Here is a 24,165-nt window from a genome sequence, read left to right as displayed (position 1 = left end):
CTGGGCACTGCAGACCTCAGACTACCAAAGCAACACTGACAGCAGAAATACATCCCTGCTCCTTGCTACTGTTCATTTGTCAATATTCAGCCATTTACATCTTAATGTAGAATCCAGCTAAGAAATGGGAAACTAGCTTCTACAGGAAAGTGTTGGCCATATCCCTTTCCACACCCTGTGTCCACTTCTCTGTCACTACTGAAAATCATTATTGAATAAAAACATTAAAATTTGCATCAAGATCATGGAATTCTATCATGGAAAGAACTCCTTCCCTCCAAATAAATGAAAAATATGTGTACGCAAACTCACACTTTAAAGTGAAGGGCATAAAATATCTTCTAGAAATCTGCCTTTGTCAGATTAAAAAATACTTTTATCATATCACATCAGTCCCTTATTTAATTTGTATACTTTTCAAGGTGATGTACACTGTAAAAACATTCCAGGGAAGTTAATAAAACTCAGACTTTGTGCTGGCTGAAAATCTGTTCCATATTCCAAGCTTTTTTCCCAGAGGAGCATGGATTTACTTATCTTGAAATTCTGCTTTGCTAACATCAGTAGATGCCATCCTTGTCCATAGCAGAAGTTGTATATTGTCCAAGGGGTTCATCATAAATAACATCTGATTCTACTTATTCTGGAGAAAGCGTTTCCTCTTTCCCAGCTGTCATGAAACTAGTTCTGTTCTCAAGGTGACAAAATTAGGATATGGCTCTGGGTAACAAAGTGCCTACCAGCAAAAAGACACTCTGCTTGGCTTCCTACAGTCTTGAGATCTCCTTTCTTCTGTGCATCCATGCCATTTCATCTCCCAAGGAACTCAAGGCAGAGCAAGCACAGCTTGAAAATCTGATGTGCACATTTTCAGTTTTTCAAAACATCTTCTCAAACTTCAAGCTCAAGCAGAGGCGCAGCATTTCTTCTGGGCTTTAATGGAGTTGGGGATTAACCTTCTTTTCCTTTCTCTTTCGCTGTTGTTTTTGTTTGCAGTTACTGTGGTGCTGTTTGCAGCACTGAGACGGCAGCGGAAAAAAGAGCCTTTGATAATTTCCAAAGAAGACATCAGAGACAACATTGTCAGTTATAATGATGAAGGTGGCGGAGAGGAAGACACCCAGGCGTTTGATATTGGCACGCTGAGGAATCCCGAAGCCATAGATGATAATAAATTACGCAGAGACATTGTGCCAGAAACGCTTTTTCTGCCGCGGCGGACTGCAGCGGCGCGAGATAACACGGATGTCAGAGATTTCATTAACCAAAGGTTAAAGGAAAATGATACAGATCCAACAGCACCCCCGTATGACTCATTAGCAACCTACGCGTACGAAGGTAATGGTTCTGTGGCCGAGTCCCTCAGCTCCTTGGAGTCGGTGACTACGGACGGAGATCAGGACTATGATTACCTCAGTGACTGGGGACCTCGGTTTAAAAAGCTGGCAGATATGTATGGCTCAATGGACAGTGACAAAGACTCTTAATATGTTGTCTTTTTTTTTTTTCTCTTCTTTTTCTGTTCCTCATTCCCAGAAACAGCATTGGGATATGTGAAGTGGCTATTTCTTTCTGTTTCTCCACAGCTGTTTGAAAGGGTTCTCTATTCTACCCATTTGAATTGTCTAATGACTGCAGTCTGTGTGGGTTAGCCATCAGTAAACTTTCTCTAGTATCCTTTTATGAGCTTCCAAGAGGCAAAATTCTTATTTTTTGAGTGCATCCAGTTTACCAAGCCAATCTTACAGGCACAGCAGTAGTGAAGGGAAAAAAAGGATCAGATGGGGAGCAATATTTTTACTTGTTCTGCTTATATTGTAAATTGGAGTATATTACTGTTTAAGCTCACTCGCTTTTTACTTGTATTCAGACTATTCAGCTCAGACGACTGCTCTGTCAATTGTGTATTGCACATCCCAATGTAATGAGGTACCCTAGTTTACCCTATGTATTATAGTCAAAAGTAGTGGTGATGGAATGAAGGTTTATTATACAAGTAGAGTAAGCTGAGAAAAGAACATCAAGCACGCATTTTACTCATGAGGAGGGTAGAGAGGCTTAATGGTCTTTTAAACCTGAGTGTTTCTCTAGAACTCACCATTTCCCCATTGCACTGAATCATACTAACACACGCATATATATAGTTCATTGACTGCTCTGTATATACTCTTTGGACCTAGCATTGCTGGAGAGATGTGTGTGTGTGCACGTGTGTGTGGTCAGTAGCCCCAGTATATAATTCTTAGATGGTTTCCTCATTCTAAGCCAGGCTTGCTTTGTGATACAGGGAAGTCATCCAATCCAGCTCCAGATTAGGTCATGACTTGGAGGAAGGAACAGATCATGACTGGGCTTTTGCTTGCACTTCCTCAGTCAGCCTCCACCTGCACATCAGTTCAGTGATGGCCATTGTCCTGGGGATGTTTTCGTCAGGGTGTTCATACCCAGCTACTCCTGCCTGTTCTCATGTGCAGGTGGGGAGGAGTGACCTCAAGGTGACTGCAACCCTCTGGGGCAAAAGGAGCAACTGCAGAGGGGGAAAGTGCTTTTTTTTTTTGTCCTCACCTTCTCTGCCTAGATGTCCGGGGTGGATTCCTGACTGACTCTCTGCCCAGTTTTGCTATCTGTCAAATGGGGAAATAATGCCTACCTCATCAGGATGTTGCAAGAACTATGTAAGACATTTGGAAAATGCTTTAGAAATTGGAAACACTGGCATTCTGCCAGAGGAAGTAACTTTTCATGCTTTTGGGTAGTTGTTTCTTTTTATTTTTTTCCAGACTCAAGCCCTGAACAAACAAATAATGGTCATTCCAGTGGCCTGAAAGGGAGGTTTATAATTATAACTCATTTTTTTAAAATGAACTACTCAGTAAGGGTTGATAAAGACTTCGATGGAAGGTAAAATTTTAACCACAGTTTTCTCTGTGTGTGTTTATCTGGTTTGCCAAGCTAAGTAATTTATGTCCTGGTGTGGAGTGGGGGAAGTTGCCATAATCTTGGGCCAAAACAGTTTTCTTTATAGCTTGCATACCACTCAGTATTTCAGTTGGTTTTTCAAACATTTAGTGGCTGCTCTTCAAACCCAGACATCTAGGAGAGGCTCTCTGGAGAAAACCCTAAGGGTCTGCCATGGGCATATCCCATTCCAGGAGTTAAACGCCGCCCTGTGTCCCAAAGTAGGGAACCAGCCCATAGCACTGTGCCAAGGAAAGAAGGAATTACTATTTTTAAAATACCTCATCTGGAACTATTCTAATTCATTTCATGAAACAATATTTAATACCAGAATTACAGGAATGGATCTATTTTCCTCCTCCCCCAAATTTTAAGTGAATAAATTTGAAAATTAAACAGTTACAATTTATCCCAGAAATAAAGAGAGATGAGAAAAAAGTTAATAAACAGAAAACTAAGGGCAAATAAAAATTAATCCCTGGAATTCATTATTCCTTGTGAATTAAAGAGAGCAGTAAGAGCCCCAAGTATAAGACTTTTACAACAACAATACCAGAATTTTAGATTTTGTGGACCAGCTCAGAGTGAAGAGGATGAGCCAGAGGATGATGCTGTCCCTGGCTGGGCAGGAAAGGACTCATTGAGCACTGCACATCTGTAGGTGTAGGGCACAGCAGATAGTGGCTGGCAGATGCCCAGCACTACAGATTGGATGCTTTCAGAGCAGAGGGGCCCAGAGTTTCCAAGGGTCCAGAGCCCTAGACCTCCCTGGTGGAAGCCTCTCAGAGTGTTTAAGTGCAACAGAGTATGGTTCTCTACTCCATCACTTGGTGGGATGCTGAGCTGCTGCACCCATCATGATGGCAATGGCATGGCTAGACCCTTATTATGTCCTCTTCAGGGCCCCTAAGTGATTTAAGATGCTACAAGCCTAGCTCTTCATGACTTCCTTGAAATTGGAACTTCTAGGAAGCAATCTGTCTGAAAGCTGGCTCTGGCAGACAGGAGAGACCTTATGGATTTCAGACACGTGGAGGAGCAGCAGATGCTCAGCACCACCTGCCCCGGGTCCCTCACCTTGGGCTGCTCCCCTCGCACAGTGTCAGTGGGGCCAGCACATCCCTCCAGGGATCTCTCTCCCTAGTGGCTTCCTAACACATCCCTCTCTCTCCCTTTACTCTGGGGTTGCCTCCAGCAAATATCCCCAAGCTCAGAATCCAGCTGGATGCCCAAAGTTAGCCGGTGAACTGTCCCTTCCCTTCCTTAAGCCTCAAGGAAACAGATTGGTGTGTGGAGGGGATGGCAGAGCTGGCTGTGATGTGTTCAGCCCTGCCAGCCACCTCCAGCTCTCTGGGAAGAGGGAGTTGGTGGCACTTGGCTGAAGTGCCCTGAAGGGGCTGGGCCCCTCTGCAAGTTAGCAGCCTGCATTAGTCACTTCTTGGGTGGGATAATGAGACAGCAGGACCAGTGAACTCCTTGTAACTATTTTCCTATGTTTGTACAGTGATTTAGTGGTTGTTAGTAGCAGTCCAAGCGCAAGTTTTAGATTGGTTTGGGGTTTTTTTTTTCCTTTTAATTCAAAGCTGGTTTTATCTCGTCCATTGAGTGACACAGTAAATAATAGAGAGTGGCTACTCGTGCCTGTTATGTAAATATATTATATATATAAAAATTATGTTATGTCACCACAAATATGGTGCCTGAATAGCAAATGCATTCTTCTAAGAAAATTTGAGGCAAACTTGCATCCAAATTATTTATGCATCTAGGTTTTAAGGTCTATTTTTTTTCCTGCAAATGAAACAGAGTTAGCATCTGTCACACAGCGAGGAGAGTTCAGTTCTTTCTTTTCTTCTTGCTTGGCAGTACCACAAAGTGCAATTTATAAAATCAGTACTGCATTCTAAATATTGAAAGTGCCATATTGCAGTGAATACAAACCTTTGCAGTAGTATTTCTTTGCACTTTGTTGCATGGTGGTGTGCTAGATGATAGAAATGAGTATTTATCAATGCTTTCACACAGTGCTACAATTGTCATTTGTAGATAACCAGTTGTTGGACTACGGGCTATGAAGTGACTTTCAAGGCTGTTTTAAGCCTGCTCTTCTTACAACCACACCTACTTCAGAAGAAGAAATATTATTAGGCAGCTTAGCTAAGCCAGGTAGAGAGATAAAAATGCAGTTGGCTTTTAATTTGGGAAAGCATCTGACCTAACAACAGGAAACATATTAAAAGATGCCAAGGAATTCAGTGGAGTCAACATGAAACAGGGACCTGGTAGGCTATGCCAGCCGTGCTACTCCAGAACAATAACATCTCTACACTTGAAATAGAATAAGGTTTCTACAGCAACTATTTCATCTCAACTCCCAAGAGAGTCATTTTACCCCAGAAAACTGGTGGCGAGTTGTTTTTGTTTTGTGTTCGCTGGGGTGGTTTTTACCCCAGGAGAACTACTTCAGGTTAAACCCAATTCTATCCCACAGCAGCAGCAGTGTAGGGAGACACAGCAGCCCGTGCCTCCAGTGCAGCTGTTTCAGGACATCTCTCTGTGCTTGGAAAGGAGCTGAGGCAAAGACTTGCAGAGAGCTCTGCACAAGACTCTACCAGCAGTACCACAGGTCTGAGATGTGTTCCCAAACCTGACAGAGATGGAATTGTGTCTAACCATGAGAAAACCAAATTGTCTGTATTTTTCAATTATATCTGTTAAAAATCTGCTGGAAAAGATAGGTTGTAGAAGTATATGTCACGTGTACCAACAGAAATGTTTTCTAAATTTTTCCTAAGAAACATATTTGTCTGGTCTTGCTTCAGGTGTTTCTTTACTGTTAAAAGTGAATGGAAGAGGCAACCTTCAAATAATCCGCTTTAGGAAGTAGTAGTCTACATTACAAGTTAGAGCTTTTCCATTTCTCTGTTATGAAAACAACAACAAAAAATCCTACAAAACCAAGAGAATGAATATCTTCAGTACCATAAAACCCAGAACAGTCATAGAGAAGTATAGCAGAGAGAAATGGCTTTAAAAATGTATGTCTACACAGGTACAGTTTGAAAACCAGAATTATGTATTTTGAGCAGGACCAGCAGTGGACTTCCAACACTTTCAGGTTTCCTAACACACCAGAGAGAGATCTGCATGGATAGGGAGAAAGACATCTCTTTTACACCAAACAATGTGAATCCAGGCTGTTTCCTTCCAGGCAGTAGATCTCTTGGAAAGAAAGGCACATGTTAAATTTCTGCAGCAGAACTATCTTCATGGTCTTCTGCAGGGTGGTTCCTGACAGTGGTTTTGAGCAGGTAACTCTCTGCAAGCACCACTGTGTTAGTTCTACCTGCCACCATCTGTTAGAAAGATCTCTCCACGTTTCCTTTGGCTATGAGAAGCATTGAAGTGTTTCAGAAGACCACTGTCCCAAATGGATGCTGCCATCCCTGCCCATTTGCATTTCAATTAACTCTGCAGTCTGAGCTGCCTCATCAAATGAAAGCTGACAAAGTAACAGTCATTATGCTGCTTCCAGTAAGTATGAAGTGTCATAAGCTGTGAAAGGCAGGATTTTTCCAACCCATCTACACCTCTGAAACAGCAGCCTCATCCAATAAATGTCAAATCCACAATATTTTTTGCTTTCAGTTCAGTCTTTAGAAAGAGCTCTTTTCTCAGAGATTGCTTCTGTACTTAAAGAGGAACAAAAGCATATTTAATGTCCACAGACTCATGTGTTGCTCCAGAAGGAGAGAAAAATACAGAACTGCAACACAATGCTTTAATACCAGTCTCTGCCCTCAGCAGTTTTATTTAAGCCAGCTGAAACAATCTTGGTCCTGCCCATCATTTTGCAATATTACACTTTTGAGCCCAGACTTGTGTTTGTCATACACTAAAACAGTTTCCTGAAGAGTTCATAAAATTCAGCGGTAGGTATCCAAGAGTTGTGGCTGGGGTTGTAGGAAGTACAAGTGTCAGAGAACTGAACATTTCAGGAAGAAGAGCAGGAGGTGGATTGCATGGGGGGTGAGGGGAGGCAGTCAGTCATATGCAAGGCAGGCCCATGGCACTCAAAAGCCACAAAGCTATCATCTTGTGTGTAAAGTTACTGGATCTCAAAGGAGTTTTTACAGAACCTGCCCTTATCCTTTTTTCTTCATGTATCTTTGGCTTTCTTCAAAAATAAATTTTAAAAGAAAAAAAAAAAAGAAAAAATTAAAAGGAGCTGCTATGTTTAAATTTCTCCTACCACAAAGTCGATTTGACAAATAAGGCATTAGTCCAGCATATAGAGAAATCCTTTCCATTCCCATGGGCTTTTGACTTTTCCTATGAGACTGCACTATTTATGTAAATATACTTGGAGACACTTTCTATAAGCTTTTAGTTTTCTATGATCTATTACTTTAGTGTTTATTAAAGATAAAAACTTATAGAACTATTAAGCATTCAGGTGAACACAACAAAGAAAAAACATTGCAAACACAAAATCGTTCTGGATTTTGACACATAAAAAACTTCAGAATCACTGTACTGTTTTAATTCTGTGATTACTTTCATTGCTTTGAAAAAATTAAACTTTAAAGAAAGGCCTTATAATAAATGCTATGTGCATCTTAACTGTGTTACTGAGCGAAATCAATCTGGCAAACTCCTATTGCGATTTGTGGTTTTTTTTAAACCCTTTAAAATAAATGCTTTTTGGTATTGATTTTTTTTAATTAAAAATACTTCCAAGCATAAATTGAAAATGATGCCTGCACCTGGGAAGCTTTACTTGCTGGCACGCTCCAGCCACACAGTCTCTCATGATGTCGTCCCCTGGTTCTGCCAAGGGAGCCTCAGCATTGGATGGATCTGTCATTGCTCAGCAGAGGGCAATGACACATTTGTGGGTGACAATCTTGTCACCCAAGAGGTTTGCACCTAGAACTTCCCTGTGTTGCAGAGGGACCCATGCTGGAATGATTATCTCTTCTGCAGCGTGGATGGGCAATTTGTTTTTGTCAGATGGAAAGTGTGCACTCTCTCCCTTATATTTCCTGTTCACTGTACTGGCTTCTTTTTTTGGGGTTGGGGAGGGCAGGGGGAGATGAAATTTAAGGATTTGATGAGAAACCAATTTGAACAACAATTTCTCACAGACAGAGTGAATTTGCCTTTTTGCAAATTGATTTTTGTAACAAGTTATTTATATGATATTACTTAATAAATTGTTTTTTCTAACTTGTTTTTTTTTTTCTAATTCTCTCAATCTATGTTATGTATTTACAACACTATCATAAAGATGAACCTTTGAAAAGATTCTCCAATCACTTTAAGACAAAGGGCGAAATTGACTCAGTCTTTGAAATTCCATTCTTAGTGTCTGGTGTGCACCATGCTATAAAAGCAGTAGGATCACTATTCTGTGATCATTGAGGCCTCCCAAGAGTGGTGTAATTCCAGAAGGAATCATCCACAAGGAGGATATTAGCCTGTGATCACAATACTAATTTTGGCTAGCCAAGGTTCCCTAGGAGGGCAGAAGAAGCTTTGTCAAGGTAAAGCGTGTAAAATGCCTTTATTTAAGCATATAAAGATCACATAATTTATAATAGCACTGCTCAGTTATTTGTCTTTCATCATGTGAGATTAAAAAAATTTAGTCTCATTGCAGTTATGGAGAGTCCAAATGTCATTCGCAGTATCTTTTTACACAAGAAGAACAACCTCCAGAGAAAATTCTTCATTTTAATACTCCCTTAATAAAAGAGCTGTCTATATCTCCAGAAATTCCATCATATTTAAAGGACAAGGACAAAGAAAGAGTGGGAAAGGTCACAGCAAAGTAATATTTCATTAAAAGCATTAGAGTGAGCCACAAAATCAAACAGTTTAGCACTGAAACCCATATAGGGTTTATGGAAGGACTAAGTTCTGTAACTGATGAGAAATTAGCCCAGATATCCAACTGCAATCTTTGGTGATGCTCCAGAAGAAAGCCTCTGTATGAATGGCCAAAAAACCCTCAGCTTTTAAAAACAATAGGAGATCACAAGGATATAAACACAAAAGTCTACACAGTTTTTATTTACCTCATGGTCTGAACACCAAAGCAGGGAAACCAAGAATGGCACTGTACGGGAGGATGCATCTACTGCCCACCCACTCCCTTCAACAGGGGCACACGCACACACACATCTGCAGGTGCAAGCAAAGAGAGGCTGCAGTGGCTCCACCTGTGTTACTTTATGCATCAGAGCAGCCCTGCAGGATTCACAAAACCTCGGATTGAGCTTTTCATCTTCTAAATAATGGCAGTAACAGCAAAAGACATCCTGGCTGTCCACCTGCTGAAAGGTGGTCCAGACTCTCACATGTGCTGAGAGCAGAACCGTTTTATCTACATGATAGAGAAATCTGTGATATCTCTTGTCTTCTTCTTTGATTTACTCTATCAAAGACCACTTCAGTCATAAAGAAAATTCAACTAAAGGGTAGCATTTCAGCCAGAAAAAAAAATGTATTTGGTTTTCCAACATTAATTTACCAGGTTTATCTATGTAAAATTACTCGCCCCACAACAAGCAACACACCAACCACAACGCTCTGCAAATACTCATCTTTCAATAATACTACCAAAGTCATCACAGAGATAAGTCAGCTAGCCAAACCATTAAAGCCAACAGCCTTTTTACTTTTTTAAAGTTCTTGTTGAATTTGTCTCCTCCTCCTCCTGCTCTCTGCTCCAGTCTTGTGAGACCCCATCTGGAGCACTGCATCCAGCTCTGGGATCCCCAGGACAGGAAGGACATTGACCTCTTGGAGTGAGTTCAGAGAAGGGACATCAAGATGACCAGAGGGATGGACTTTCTCTCCTGGGAGGGAAGGCTGACAGAATTGGGATTGTTCAGCCTGGAGCAGAGAAGACATCCCCTAATTGCCACCTTCCAGTACCTGAAGGGAGCTGGAGGGACAAGAAAGATGGAAAATTAATTTTTTTACAAGAGCAGCTGGTGACAGCACAAGGGGGAATAGCTTCAAACTGAAAGAAAGCAGGTTTAGGTTCAATGTTGGGAAGAAATTCTTTACTGTGAGGGTGGTGGGTGTCCCAGAGAAGTTGTGATGCCCCTTCCCTGGAAGTGTTCAAGGCCAGGCTGGATAGAGCTCTGAGAACTTGGTCTCATGGAAGGTGTCCCCCCTGCCCATGGCAAGGGGATTGGAACTAAAGATCATTAAAGATGATCTTTGAGGTCCCTTCCAATCCAAGCTATTCTGTGATTCTATAAGTTTCAAGGACAGCTCGAACAAGAGAACCCAAGAAAAGAGCAAACATTTAAGACGCTTTAAATCTTGCACAAAAATTGCAGGAATGATTACTTAAATAAGCAGCCAAGTGAATTTAGTGTTGATTCTTCCAATCTTACTCTCATATAGCATTCTTTTTGATGCTGTGAAGGAAATTGGAGTTTGTTGGATAAGGCACAATTTAAAAAAAAACAACAACAACATATTCTTATCCAAAATCTTAGAAGCTTTTCCTCTTTCTTGCCAACACTAGTACATCTTTCCCGGATTGTGGTACAGTTACCAGCAAATACCCTTTCCAAACTGTTTCAGTTTTTCTCCAAACTGCTACAACAACAGTTTTTCAGCAGCTGTCTATCTCCACAAGAAAGGCTGATTCCACTTCCTTTATTCCCCACACAGAAGCAAACATAAGCATCATCAGAATCCTCAGTCACTCTCTATTTCTAATTGCTCCAATATTCATGACACAATATTTTGACCTTGGCAAACCACAGAGTGCACAAAACCATTTATATTTTTACTAGTTGTGGAGACAGTTATGGCCTGATAGGGCCTTATAATCATATCCTACTTTATTTAAGCAAAAGAGAAACAAACTTATCATGATCAAGAGAACAGAGTCAGGAAGACTGTATGCAAGGGCACGTGCCAGTCTGAAAATTCCAAAAACCTTTGGGGCTGCTCCTCCTCTGCAGAAGGTAAGAACAAACAAACACCCAAAACGCAAAAAACACAAGCCAACATCCTCCCCACACCCAATCAAATAAAAAAACCCTAAAAATCCAGGAATCTTCTAAATGTGGCTTTCCCTGCACCCTTGTTGGAATTTTGCCTTTCTTAACTCAGAACTTCGTCTGGCTGGCTGCTCATGCATGCATCTTAATTAATAACCAAATGTATAAATCCCCTACTGATTGCTTTTACATGTTTTTCTAAACATCTGCTTCTACCTTCATTGTTAGCAAAGCTGCTCTCTTCTACAGCTCAGCTGGGGAACTTATTTCTCTCTCTCTCAGAGTGCAATTGGGTATTTCATGTCAATTATCTTAATTGGAAGCAAGCTTAACCCATTTCCCAATTACAGCTCCAGCTTATTAGAACAAACAAACTCTCAAACCTCCTCTAATAAAATAAACCCAAAAATGCCCCCGAAGAACAAACCTAAACTTTGGTAACAAAACATTGAAGACAGGACTGAATAAAAGAGCTCTGGTAAGCAAGAAGTGAGTAAGCTGGAATGTAAGGAGATGGTGTGGGTCTCACTGGCTTGGTCTGCAACACAGCATTCCCCTAATTCTGTTCTCTGCAAGCTCTCAGAGGGAGCACTCCTCAGCCTGGCACTGCTTCACAGACTTTTATACCCACTTTTATCCCCACATACCAAGGTGGAGCTGACAGAACAAAAAATAGAGGCAGGTGCATCTCTATTTTCCCACTTTTTTGGACTGTTTGAGTACAGAGCCAGGCTCTCTCTGCCTCCTCCTCCTCGCACTGCTCCCAGACTTTATCACTCATGTTCAAACAGACATCAATTCAATGGCTGTTGCCAAAGACAAACAGCCTAAAGAGAAAAGTCATCCAGAGACAAGAGGGCCAAGCCACCTGCTCCTGCTATGAGTTATGGCTTGGTTAGCCATGGCTCTTCACACAGCCTTCATGCTATTGCTTGCCCATTTTTATGTTCCAGTGTCAAATGCACACCAGACATATCCTTTATTACACATCTGTGAGGACAACAGATTAAAACCGTACTATTTGGCTTCCCTGGGATGTCATCACCTTTATGAGTGGCATCTACCTTTTATGCACACACTGGATACTAGTTTAAGAAGCTATGTGTAGAAATTATTCCATATGTTATACTATTTATTAGCACAGGATAAATGGGCCAAACATTTAGGCCATGAAGTTGTAATATTCTTGCCCACCTACAGCATCTGCCAGGTACTCATTCAGTGATGAGTGTTTCCCCCCTGCCAAGATTGCCTGTTCAGAGATATTGATTATGATGCTATTTTGGTTTTGTTGTTTTCTGGTATTGTCAACATTTCTCTAAATAATTTCTACAGTTGTTTTTGAGAAACAAGGAAAAGTCAAAAACATACTTTTGAGATTCACTGCTCTAATATCTTGGTATTTAATCAACCTGTAATATAATATTGATTACAAACACCGTGGAGACAAGATATTGGTGTTCGTCTTTAGAGCAAGTACTTTGTGTAGCTCTTTATTGCAAAAAGAGCCTTTCAAATGTTTTGCTACCAAATATCCATCTGGCCCATGGGCTCTCTCACTTTCACAGTCAAAATTTTATCATTGATCCTGGCAGAAGGGAGATGGGACTCCTGAAAGGCAATGCAGATTAACTGTTTGATGACCAGCACGAAGTGCAGCAGAGGACAAAAGGGGACTCAGATGATACATGTTGTTCCTGTGGAGTGTGAAATAAAAGAAATATGTGTGAACAAAGATCTGTGGCAGGAAGGTCATGACATATATAACATTGTGCCAAACATTCAGAATTCCATTATTACTGCCCATTAACCACTACCTTGCAAAACCAAAACAAAGCTCTCCTCGTTTGTCAGATAAAACACCACCAAACCCTGTCAGCTGTCTGCTTTCCTCTCTCAATTCTTCTCCACTGCAAGGTCATGTCTTTCCTGGAGGCAGGGCTTGCTTTGTGCCAGCTCTGGTCACCCCTCCTGCATACCCAGCCTCCAGACCAACTGGACCAAAGCTGAACTTCAAACTTTTATTTCACTGAGCTCTTGTTCTTGCATCTCCTTTCTTTTATCCTCTGGGTAACCTACATACTTCCATAAACATTTACACCATAAATATTATATATATAGATGTATATCTGTTATGCTAATGGTTGCACTGTCTTATCTTACTTTCCCCTGTCTTTTGAAATCCTGACAGCTTCTTTGCCCATGCTCTGATTTACCCCTGCAAGTGTGAATAAACTATTCACATTTCATTGATGCAGACAGTTCTGGGGACTCACTGAGTACTTTTTAATAACTGGTAAACTCCAAAAGTCCTTTTCTGTATGTCCAGTACTGTCAGCATGATTTGCTCCTGTCATTGCTGGTGCTAATATTGTGATGAAGTGAGAAAATGCTAACTCCAGATGATGTTTTGATTACTCAAGGGAAAAAAAACACTTCCCCATTTAGGCTGCCTTCCCACTGCCCAATCTCTTTGGGACAGCAGTGAGTTAGGGGCCACCAGAACACTTTCTATGCTCCTTGGCAAATAGGGCACTTTTTTTTTTTTTTGGTGTAAGGGGTGTTGAATTTAGGAAATAAAGACACAAATATCATTCCTCCAACACTAAAGGAAGACCCAAAAAGTAGCTTTATGAAAACCTTTTCCTATGCACACAGCAGCCGGCTAGTGTTCTCTTCCTACCTCTCCATTCCCTTACTATCTGCCATGGAAGAGGGACACAAAAGTCTTTGTTTGTCTCACTTAAGTACAAAGAGGGCTGCCCCTGAAGGAAATTTAAAGGAGTGTTGAGGGGCAGCTAGAGAAACACTGTTCCTGACAGAAATAGAACTTGGACTGTCATAAAGTGTTAGTGGCCATATTTACATCTCTCCCATAAACCCGAACCATTAGTATCAGGGGAAGGGAGGATCAAGGGGAGCTCAGAGATTTAAAGACTGCTCCAAAAATCCTGATGTTGGCTTCTATAACCTGGAGGCCCAGAAACTGACTTCAAATTTCTTTGCATATGGTGATTATTTAGTCTGTCTGTTCAGGGAAACTAAGGGCACTAGTCCTGGTGCATAAAGTGAGAAAGGTACATCAGTCTGGGCAAGATTCATGCACTGCTTTCTTCCAGTCTGGAACATGGATTCAAACTCTAATCAGTCTGTCACTTTAAAAAGCACTTCCACACTGGCGAAGATATGCTGATAAGCTTCAGGTATGAGAGTTGTACTTGTGACTAAATGCACACTTGTAATAAATGTACTGTTAGACACTGCTGGTTTCAGGCCTCAGAAACCCTGCTGCTTTACTGCATCAGACTTCTCATCTCTTTGCTGTAGCAACTTCAAGTCATTTACTATAAAGTCAGAATAAGAATACCTAGAGCAAAAAGATTTGGAGAGAACTCACAAATATGAATATGCTCTAGGACATAATAGGAAATTAAGAAGAACATAATTTTGTCATTTATGCAGAGTGGTACACCAGTACTTTGTATTAAGCCAGTTTCAATAAAATGAGCCCTGTAGCTGTCCCCTCCAATGGAGCAAGTTTGTAAATACGGCATTAATTGCCATTATTGTCCTGGATTAATGCAGTGCCATCCTTTGCTGCCAATGATTCTGCACTTGTAGGAGGATGCTTGTCTAATCAGATGTTACTTGCCGTGTCATGGCTTTATGAAGTTAGCTTTGTTCTGATGTACAGTAATTATATTTAAGTTGCACTAGGCTGCACAGTTTAAATTAATAAATGACACTTTGGCACATCCTAACTGTAAAAGTTCTTGGAGTTAGTTTATTTAGAAGAAAAGAGAAGAAGGAAATTAAGTCCTCGGTCTCCTATTACAGTATGTGCACAGATCACTACCTCTGTGCCGAACAACAGAGCAAGCCAAGGAATAATTTAATATACTCTCAAAGAGAAAAAAAGAGAAGTTGATTTTACCAAATATTTAGTGTTAATGAAACATTTATAGCCCTTTCATGCAATCTATTCTGTACCTGAACAGCCTAAAACTCACATACCTGTAGGTGTTCAGGTTCTTTCTGTGTTACAGACAATTCAAACTCAAGAGTGACTTCCTTAAAAAAATGGTTTTGTCAAGTTAAAAAAAGGTCAAACTTCTTGTATTTTCTCATATTCACTTGTATATATATATTAGAAGAAATGAGTCTGCCAGGCATAAAGACACACTTTATGTCTCAAACATATTGATAATGCTGTTGAGACTTAATGTGAATTTGTATTTTGAGCTTATTTAGCTCTGGCTGAGTTGAAAGACTTGGTCCTTATTTAAAGTGGTTATTTATTTTCAAAATCATTTTAGTCACTCTAAAGAAAACTTCCATAAGGGAAGCGCTATCAGTCTTTTTAACTAAAGTGGCACCAATAGTATCTTTTTAATGTGGTGCCTATTGTACTTAAGGCTTGAGCTACAATAAGCACAATGCTCTTTCCAATTCCCCATCTAAAAGAAAGGTGATTTTCTTTATTCAAACCTCTTGATCCAAGAAAGAAAGGGAGAGGAGATAAATACAGCTCTTTGTAGCATTGCTTAGAAGTAAAGGTTAATCATGAAATGCAGAGCTGTTTTTAGATGTTTCAAAATGTAAAACAGATGAATTCACACCTTCCTCATAAATGGCCATCTCTAGTTAAAACTTTGAGAAATGAATTCCTGGCTCTGCTTCTTTTTACAGAGAAAAATAACATAGTGGCCTTCTGGGGCAAGATTTTTAAAGATTTTCGATGAGATTTATGTGGCAGAAAGAGCTCTCAGAGACAAATCGATATAACTAAGTACAGCGCTCTCATACAATCACGCTGATCAGGAAAACTGGCTGCATCATCACAGGACTGTCATTTTCTCACTTGCACTGTGTGAGATTGCCTAAGGTTTCTTACAACGTTGAAATCAAACCCTCCAGTTGACAGCAGCCAGTGACAGCAGGGGGTTCAGGGCAAAGGTATACAGGGGTCACTGTATCTTCTTGAGCTTGTGCCTTGTTAAACACACTTCTTTTTCTGACAGACTCGAGATTCCCATTCCTTGGCACCACATTACCTGCACAGACACATTCTCAGGTTGCATCTCTCTGTCTATTAGATATTTTTTATACACAAATGTGAGGCCAAAGATTTCAAGGAAAAATACATTCCAACATTTTTTATGCATCCAACCCCTTTCTTTGTTTGAAGTATTTTTAATGTTTGTTTGCAAAGAACAGAAAGACAGTACCTCATCTTAAAGTGCTAAGATATTTCTGATCCTCATTTCTTCACTCCCTCATCATCAGATGAACCTGTTCTGTGGTGTGTTTTTACCTGGCTCCTTCTAGTTCATGCTAATTCCCCCTGCACATACCCTGGGCCCTGCTTTGGTTTTGCTTTGCTGCTGTTCGGTACAGTCATGTTGGTGCTGCTGAGGAGCTGCTCACAGCAGGGCTCTGCTGTTCTCAGTACTGCATGGAGAAAATGGCAGTTCCCATCCCTAAGCAAACTATAGGTAGCAAACATATGAAAGAATTCAGGTGTAAACTAGTAAAATCAGGAAATGAGGAGCTCAACCTCCCTAGTCACTTCTGAAAACCCTGTTAGACGTGTACATGCTGGTCTTATATACACTTACATACTGAAAGTATGCAAGCCTGTAAACCTGGACTGGCATCCCAGAAGCATCTGAAGGAGGACAGTCCCACTGAATGCCATTCCAGTCTTTCCTAGCTGAGCACAGACTCTGCTTGTTCAAATGCACGCACCAGTCTCACATTTGTACATGAGTTATGCAGAACTCATGCAGGTCTGGGCAGCTTGAATATAAGATATGCACCAGTGACTGTTAAAGAAATGGGAACAGAAAGTCCTACTTGCAAAAAATGAAGGCTAAAGATATTTATTTGTGTATGTGTGTGTAACTGTGGCTTTTAACAACTCAAGCTTGCCGCTGATGGACATTGAAAGAAGCAGCATGAAGAAGAGACACTATCCAGTATATTTTATGGAAATGTCCCTCACAGATTTTTAAGGTCAGTTCTGCTACTTAGCTATTACTCTTAAATACATGAAGAAAAAAAAAATCACATGAAAAATTAGTCAAAATGTTAGCTGTACTGGTAATAAGAGGTGGAGAGCATACAAATTAGGGAGAGAGAAGGAAGAAGAAAGGAACTGAGGGGATCGACACAGGGGAAAAGAGAAACCTAAAGAAGAAAATGAACATTCCCTGTAAATATCTTCAAGGTAACAATGTAAATGAAGGAAGGAAATTACACCAAGTCTCAGAAGACAACAGAAAAAGAAGTAATGGCCATAAACAAAGAAAGAAAAAGTTCAGCCTAAACATGAGCAAAACTCTAAGAGTAATTAGGCTAGTGAAAAATTCAAAGGTAACTGAGGTGCAATTAATGCACATATCCAAGAAGGCTGGACTAAAAATAAAAAGATGAAGAGAACACATCCATTAAAGTTGAGAGGAAACAAATTTAAGTCTTGAGAGGAAACAAAGAAGAAAATGCTCTCTGGCACTCTGTGAGTGATTTTTCTCCACAATGACCTGGTAAACTTCAGATTGGCACAGTGATTAAATTGTGTTGCTTGCAGCATACCTGTTTTGTCATGGTGCCTGCTTGTTCATTATTTCATATTTTCTTTTTTTTTTTTTTTTTTTTTTTTTTTTTTGTGACAGCTGACATCAGTGCTATTCTTTTTTTTTTCTTTTTTGACTTCTCAGCAGTTTTAATTCAGCCATGGCATCTCCTCCTCTCATCATTTTGTTCCCTTTCCATCCAGCTCCTTCAATCATTCTGCTGACACAGATGTTGCTTTTGCAGTGAGCACTGAATGCTTGCTCCTTCAGTTGCACTTGCCTCAAATGTTTTGAATTCTGGCTTGTTCTGAGAGAGCCTGTAGCTGTTCAGGTGTGGGTGACTGTTAAAAGCTGTGCAAATGGATGACCCTAATTCAATATGGCTCTCAACAGGCGTTTTCCTCCTAGAGACCTCTGTGTTTTGCTAAGCACATTATGATTTATCATGAAGTATAGATGCTGTTTCCTCAGCAGTATCTCTTTGATGTTTTGTCAAACTGTAAATTCGTGCTTTTAAAATCTCAGTTACCCGAAAGCCAAGGTTTCATTTCAAGGTTCGACTTTCAGCTCAATACAGATGCTCATTAAAGTCAAGGGAAGGACCCTACTGATTCAGATGTGTTAAGAAAAAGACCTTATACTTCTATTCAAGCTTAAGTAACCCTGAACATAAATTTGCCATTTGGATCCTTCACTGTGCAGTCAGTACAACAGCTTCCACTTCTGCTGTCACAGATGGTATTCCAATCCCACGGTCTGCTTTAAGTCCTCACACAACTCTCCATACCTTTGTATGCGTGTGCTCAAACACCCATAACAGACTTACCCTTCCAATTCCCAAAGTCAAGAAGTGCTTCTTTCTGCCTTTCCAGATGGGTGATAGACTCTCATTTAAAAAAGGAGTTGGGCAGCCACATGACTTTGGTGATCTGTGCCAAAAGAACTTTGTGGTGTCCTAGAAGCTCTTGAGTTTTTCCTGGAAAAGGCACTTGAACCAGAGTTTCCTACAGTGTGGCTGCAGCAAAGAGAAAGAAGGACAGAGCCATAGGCCTGCTATGGAAACAAGGGCAGGCTGGCTAGGCAGCAAGGAGCTCGTGCCTGCCCAGGGACACTGACAGAAGACAAAAGGGAGAGAAAGGAAAGACAAAGTTCATAATCCCTTAACATTTTCCTCCTTATTTTGCCATTCTAAAGTTGCCCTTGCTGGGGTTAATTAACAACTATGAATGCCAGTGCTACAGGAACAAAGTAGATTGCAGTTTTTACCCCTTTCCCACATTTTCCATCGCTGTGACTGGACCTCAGAATGTGACCTCTGTAAATGCTCTCTCATTACTTTCCTACTAATTAGTCTCATTTCATTTATGAGTTATATTAGCTGGGGAATTTATATGGTTTAACACATTAAAAAATAAAGCTTCTTGACATTTGAAAATACTCTCACTTTGGAGAAACTGTCAGTCCTCTTCACATCTGCACATAAGGGGATGGTTGAAAGAGTCATCTGGGGATAAGGAAGTGTTCTCCTCACAGCAATGGCTATGCAAAGTGTTAAGAAGGCCATGCCATGCTGGCTTAATGTGAGCACTTGTGTCTTATAGCTATATGCCACAAATGTTTAAAACCTAGACTCAGCTCATATAACTATGGGCGTTAGACTGTTCAGAAAGATAAAAGAGGTGTCACCCTTTGCTTCTCAGACAAGAGGGGGTGATTCATCCTGCCTAAGCCATGAACTAGTCTCTGGAGACGTGGCTTTCTCTCTGCACTTATCACAGCAGGGGCCTAGGGGGGCCGTAGCTATGACTTCAGTGTCTGCTGCTTGGTAGGATGTGATTCAGCCTCCGAGTTTAGTGTGATAAAAGAACTTACTAGAAGTTCTTGATTTTGGAGCATTCTGTTTTTTCTACAGGCGCAAGCGACTGCAAGTTCAGACATGGCCTCTAACAGCTGGTTGTGCTCTCCACCCCTCTGCGTGCATACATGCATGTAAACTGAGGGAAAATGCCACTGAAAATTCAGCCTAGAGCAGTACAACCCAAATCAGCACATTTTTTAAGTGGCTAAAGCACTTGAAAAAACAGAAGCCATTCTGAAGAGCCAGGTACACTCACAGCTTGCTGGTGTTCACCTTTAGCAGAATAACAGCCTTCCATCTGTTCTCCAATATCACCTCCTCAGAAATTTGGCTGGGATTAAGAAAGATTAAACTTCTGACAGAGCCATGCTGGAAGCCAAAAGAGGAGCTCCTTTGTCTCTGTTCACTGGAACCTCTTCTGAAGGGGTGTCTCCTTCAGACCTGCCTTCTCTACACATGCCTTCTTGTACGGAAAAATTGCTGAACAAAAGAAACTGAGTTAAGGTGAACAACTTCAGTTGTATTACAAGTTTTAAGACATAAGGATGTGATCTATTCTGAAAGTCCCTGATGATTTATTTAGTGGGAATATTTCTACATTGTTTCCTTTAACATCAGAGAAAATGTGCCTTTGGAGAGGCACAGCTTTTATCTCATCCCTTTTAAAATCACACCACTGATCTCAAAAGAAAGGCTATGCCATTTCAGAATTTAAAACATTCACCTTATGGCTGTCACCCAAAGTAGATGAAATATATGCCATTGAGTTTTAAATGACTGCTTATGCTGCCAGTCACAGTCAGATCCTGAACTGAATCATGTAAATTTCCTCCGTTTCCCTGAAAGTGATGAAGCTGAATCTTTTTATACCAGAAAAGGACCTGGCCCTTAAGTTTCAGTGTCTTCCAAATCCAAAGTAATTTTATCCACTTGAATAATTTATCATCATAACCTATTTTTCATTAATTTGACTATGCTCTTGTTCCTCTCGGGCTTGGTACTTACAGCATAGTTCTACTGCGAGAAACAACGATGTGAAATTAGCACTTTCTTACTCAGCAGAACCCTTTCCTGTGAGAAGTCAGAAAGAGTGCTGCTTAACTTACCATGAAAAGTACTACAATCTCTCTTTGCCCCTTCCCTGCTTTCCTCCCAAAAGGACCAGTGGAGCCAGGGGGAAGCAAACGGGTCAGGATTTTTGGCTCTTTCATTTATGTGACAGCCAACCAAGCTCCAGGGCCACCTGGGCAGCCTGGGGGTCTCTGGGCTGTGACCAGCATGACCCTCCTGCTGCTGGCAGTGAAGCTGTAGCCGCCAGCAGAGCTTGCAGGGCTGCTGCCGCTGATGACAAGTGAAAACAACATGATTTCCCACTTCCAGCTGATGTGCTCGGCTCAACAGAGAGAGACAGTCGTGTGTTTAAAATTAATCTTAGGCATAAGGATTGCAGGACGATGACCACTAAAATTCTAGGGACTGGGAAAACAGAAGAAGCTGTTGGTTGATGTGCTGTAAAACATCTCATGTGTGAACACTTCTGTACTAATCCTGCATAATTTGTTTAGCTAAAATAGATTATGGAATCAGATTGGGGGGGGCCAAAATCAAGTAAGATTTGGGGACAATTTCTGAATAAACGGGTTGTTCATACAGAGACCAGTAAAGTAACATTGGCATAAGATCTCTCTAGGAAGACAATACATTTTGAGGCAGTATTCCCCGCAGTGTATCCAAATTCTTTTCCTACTTTTCCAAATAAGTACTTTCTAAAACTCACACTGAAAATTCAAGATTAGTATTCCCCAAGAAAGCATATCAATATGTTGTAAAAATAGGAACTCTCAAAAGAACTCGGAATTTTTCTTTGCCATAGGACATCATTTATTAAAGGATGTTCTTCAAATTTAGACAGTCTCTAACATATGACTAAGTCTGAAGTCACTTTGTCCGTCAAAAGGTAAAGGGCAAATGAGTTATCAGGGCAGCTGGGTCATCAGAATTCATTCTCTTAGGACCCGATGTAGTAAAAAATATCCTCAGTCTTCCAAACAACTGAAGTCCCAAAAGGCCACAAATCCTAGCCTTGCAACAGGCCAACTTATCCAACACAAAGGTCAGCATCATTAAACAGAATAAACAAACCAATCTGAGAGCCAGAAATGACAGATCTGCCTGGGGGGGGGGAAGGAGTCATGCAGCTGTCTCTCTGGGCCTGCTTCATTTCCACACTTGCACAGTCCCAAACTTCTTTGCACACACCCACACACCCCCACACAGTTGCTCTCCTGTGTTTCATTCCATACACACATGTGCCCACATATGCCTGTACAATGGGTGTATGCATGGAACCAGACAAAAATCCCCTCAAAACATGGGAATCCATGAGATAGGCCATTTCCAAACAGTATGGAAACAGCAGCTGATGGAACTGATCCCTTCTGATCATGTACAGACCTCTGGCCCTCTAGCCTTATGTCACTCGTGTGCCGGGGTCGGGGCAGGAACAGCAAGAGGCAGGGTCGTAGCAAAGGCAAAGAGGGCTTTATTCAAAAGAACCACACGGTTTTTATAGACTGGTATGATAGATTCTATTCTACTGGTTAACTAAGAGAAGCATCTTTCTTGTGCACTGTCCTTGAGAGGAACAGAAAAATAAAGTAGAAAAACAGCACCTGCAAATTGTTTATAGTCAACAGGTTATCACATCTTTCCAGCTCCCTAAAATTTCTCACAAGCTGCTTTGCGAAATGCTTGCCATTTCTCTCTCTCTGTCCCATGGCATCCACAGCCTTATTCCTCACTGCCTTGCAGGAAATAGTGTTTTGGTCAGGGGTTAACAACAGTTTGTAGAGTTGAGTACTTGTTTCTACTTCTAGCTCTCACTACCATCTCACCAGTTTCTGCCAGTCAGGGCCAGGATAAAACCCATTCTCATTCCTCTGCTTGCCTTCTCACCAGCTGAAAAGGCACAGGATGTGTTCCCACCAGCCCTGGTACTGGCACACAACACTCCCAGCACAGGATCATGGTCCAGCCCACACCTCCACCTTCCATTACTGCCCTGGAGCCAGCAGCCACCAATCCTCCTGCAGCAACCAGTACACATGGCAGCACAAGAATAAGAGGAGGGGATGCTTCTCTCTTTTTGTGATGTTTACTCACAGCCCCCTCTACCTATCTACAACCCAAAAATCTCTCAAACAATTAATTTTCAAGGAACCAAGGAAATAACTTAGGCACTTTGCAGCGAAGTACTTTTCACAGATGAGAGCACAGCTGTTTGCATGTTTATTTCCTTCTGTCACCACGCTGGAAATGTATCCTGTGCTTAGAGTCATACTAACCTCTAATGAGTTTGGTGAGGATGCAGACTTAAAGAAACTACAGGCATTAGCAGCAGGCTGTGAATGCAGAAGGGAGACCTGCTTTCTCCTGTGTGTGTGTACAACAGGGCCAAACCTCAGCTCCAACACAACGTGACAATGCTGCTGTTCCTACCTGAGTGACAGCTGTCACACACTGTCCCGAGGTGCTGAGCAGGGGCCTTGGAGCTACGAGCTCGAGCTGCCACAGCAGGAGCTCAGCAGCAAATGTGAGCATGCTGGCTGTGGAGAGAAGCTCCCACCATGCAGGACCTGAGTTTTCCTTCACTTTTTAAAATTGCTTTTATAAGCTTTCAGAATGAAGGAGATTAGGCAAATCCCCATTCTAGGGTGCTGTGCATGAAATTCAAAATATCCATATCAATGCAGATATAAACCAACTACAACATCTAAAGCTCAATGCTGTAAATAAGTGTGCAGTACGAGGAGAGGACAAATCTCAGCTGGGACTCGACAGATTCAGGTTTTGTTCTCATTTCTACCCTTGACCTGTTTGGTGACTTTGAGTAAGTCATTGCTTCCTTTCTATTTCTTTCTGGGTCAGGGACTGCCTGTCATTTTGTGTTCATAGCAGCTGGCATGAAAAGCCCCAGTCTCAGTGAAGATCTCTGGACACTACTTCAATAAAACCAATATCCAAATACCTGTTAAAAATAGACCACAGGGAAGCCTTTTTCTTTCCTTGGTAAAAAGGTGTTATGTTGCAATGAGTGAAAACTTCAGATGTATCATTAAGTAAATAAATATATACATGCATAACTGCATTTACACCAAACACACACATATTCAACTCTGTTCCTAATTAAAATCTAGAAAACTATCGCAATTTACTAGATCACATCTCACCTCTGTATCTCTAAAATACTAAAATTTTATCGTCTCACTTCTAATAGATTTGCTATATCTTACCAATAAGATTTATTTTCTAGCTTTGCATAAAACTTAACTCGGAATGCATTTTTTAAAGCCATCATTTTCCCAAGCACATGGCACAGAATTGTATTTATGTTACAGTGAAACCTCATATTTTTCAGTCTGTATTTGAAAGTAGTTAACATTTTTCTATCCAAATCAATCTGCTTCTCAGCAGTCAGTGCTGAAATAAGCTTTTTTTCTAGTGTTTTCAGCATCTGTTCTGCCTTTTCTTACCTCTCCCTCCTCACTTACACATATAAATGTCCATTTATGAGCTTCCAGCTGAAATAGATGCCAAACTTAATCCAATTGCATAAATTCACAACATAAGCTGCAAAAAGTACATCACTACATGCCTCAAGAATTCACAGCCTCTCTTAAAACGTCTGACAGAATCCCTGAAATTGTACTGGAAAGATTCAGTACTTTGTTTCCACGGATGTGCC

General features: G+C 40.9%; 1 protein-coding gene across 3 annotated transcripts in view; it reads left to right on the top strand.

The window, feature by feature from the left end:
- Positions 1-7,581, top strand: part of CDH6 (cadherin 6) — a 102,806-nt gene extending 95,225 nt beyond the window's left edge. For all 3 annotated transcript variants that reach the window (XM_063162340.1, XM_063162349.1, XM_063162358.1), the window contains exon 12: positions 997-7,581. In XM_063162340.1, coding sequence (XP_063018410.1) covers positions 997-1,487 — 491 coding nt within the window. In that variant the 3' untranslated portion in view covers positions 1,488-7,581. The remainder of the gene's footprint in view (positions 1-996) is intronic.
- Positions 7,582-24,165: the final 16,584 nt, after the last annotated feature.

Source organism: Melospiza melodia, chromosome 1, assembly GCF_035770615.1.
Source record: "Melospiza melodia melodia isolate bMelMel2 chromosome 1, bMelMel2.pri, whole genome shotgun sequence".
NCBI lineage: Eukaryota > Metazoa > Chordata > Aves > Passeriformes > Passerellidae > Melospiza > Melospiza melodia.
The sequence above is the reverse complement of the archived record's forward strand: the minus strand, read 5'-3'. Positions and strand labels throughout refer to the sequence as shown.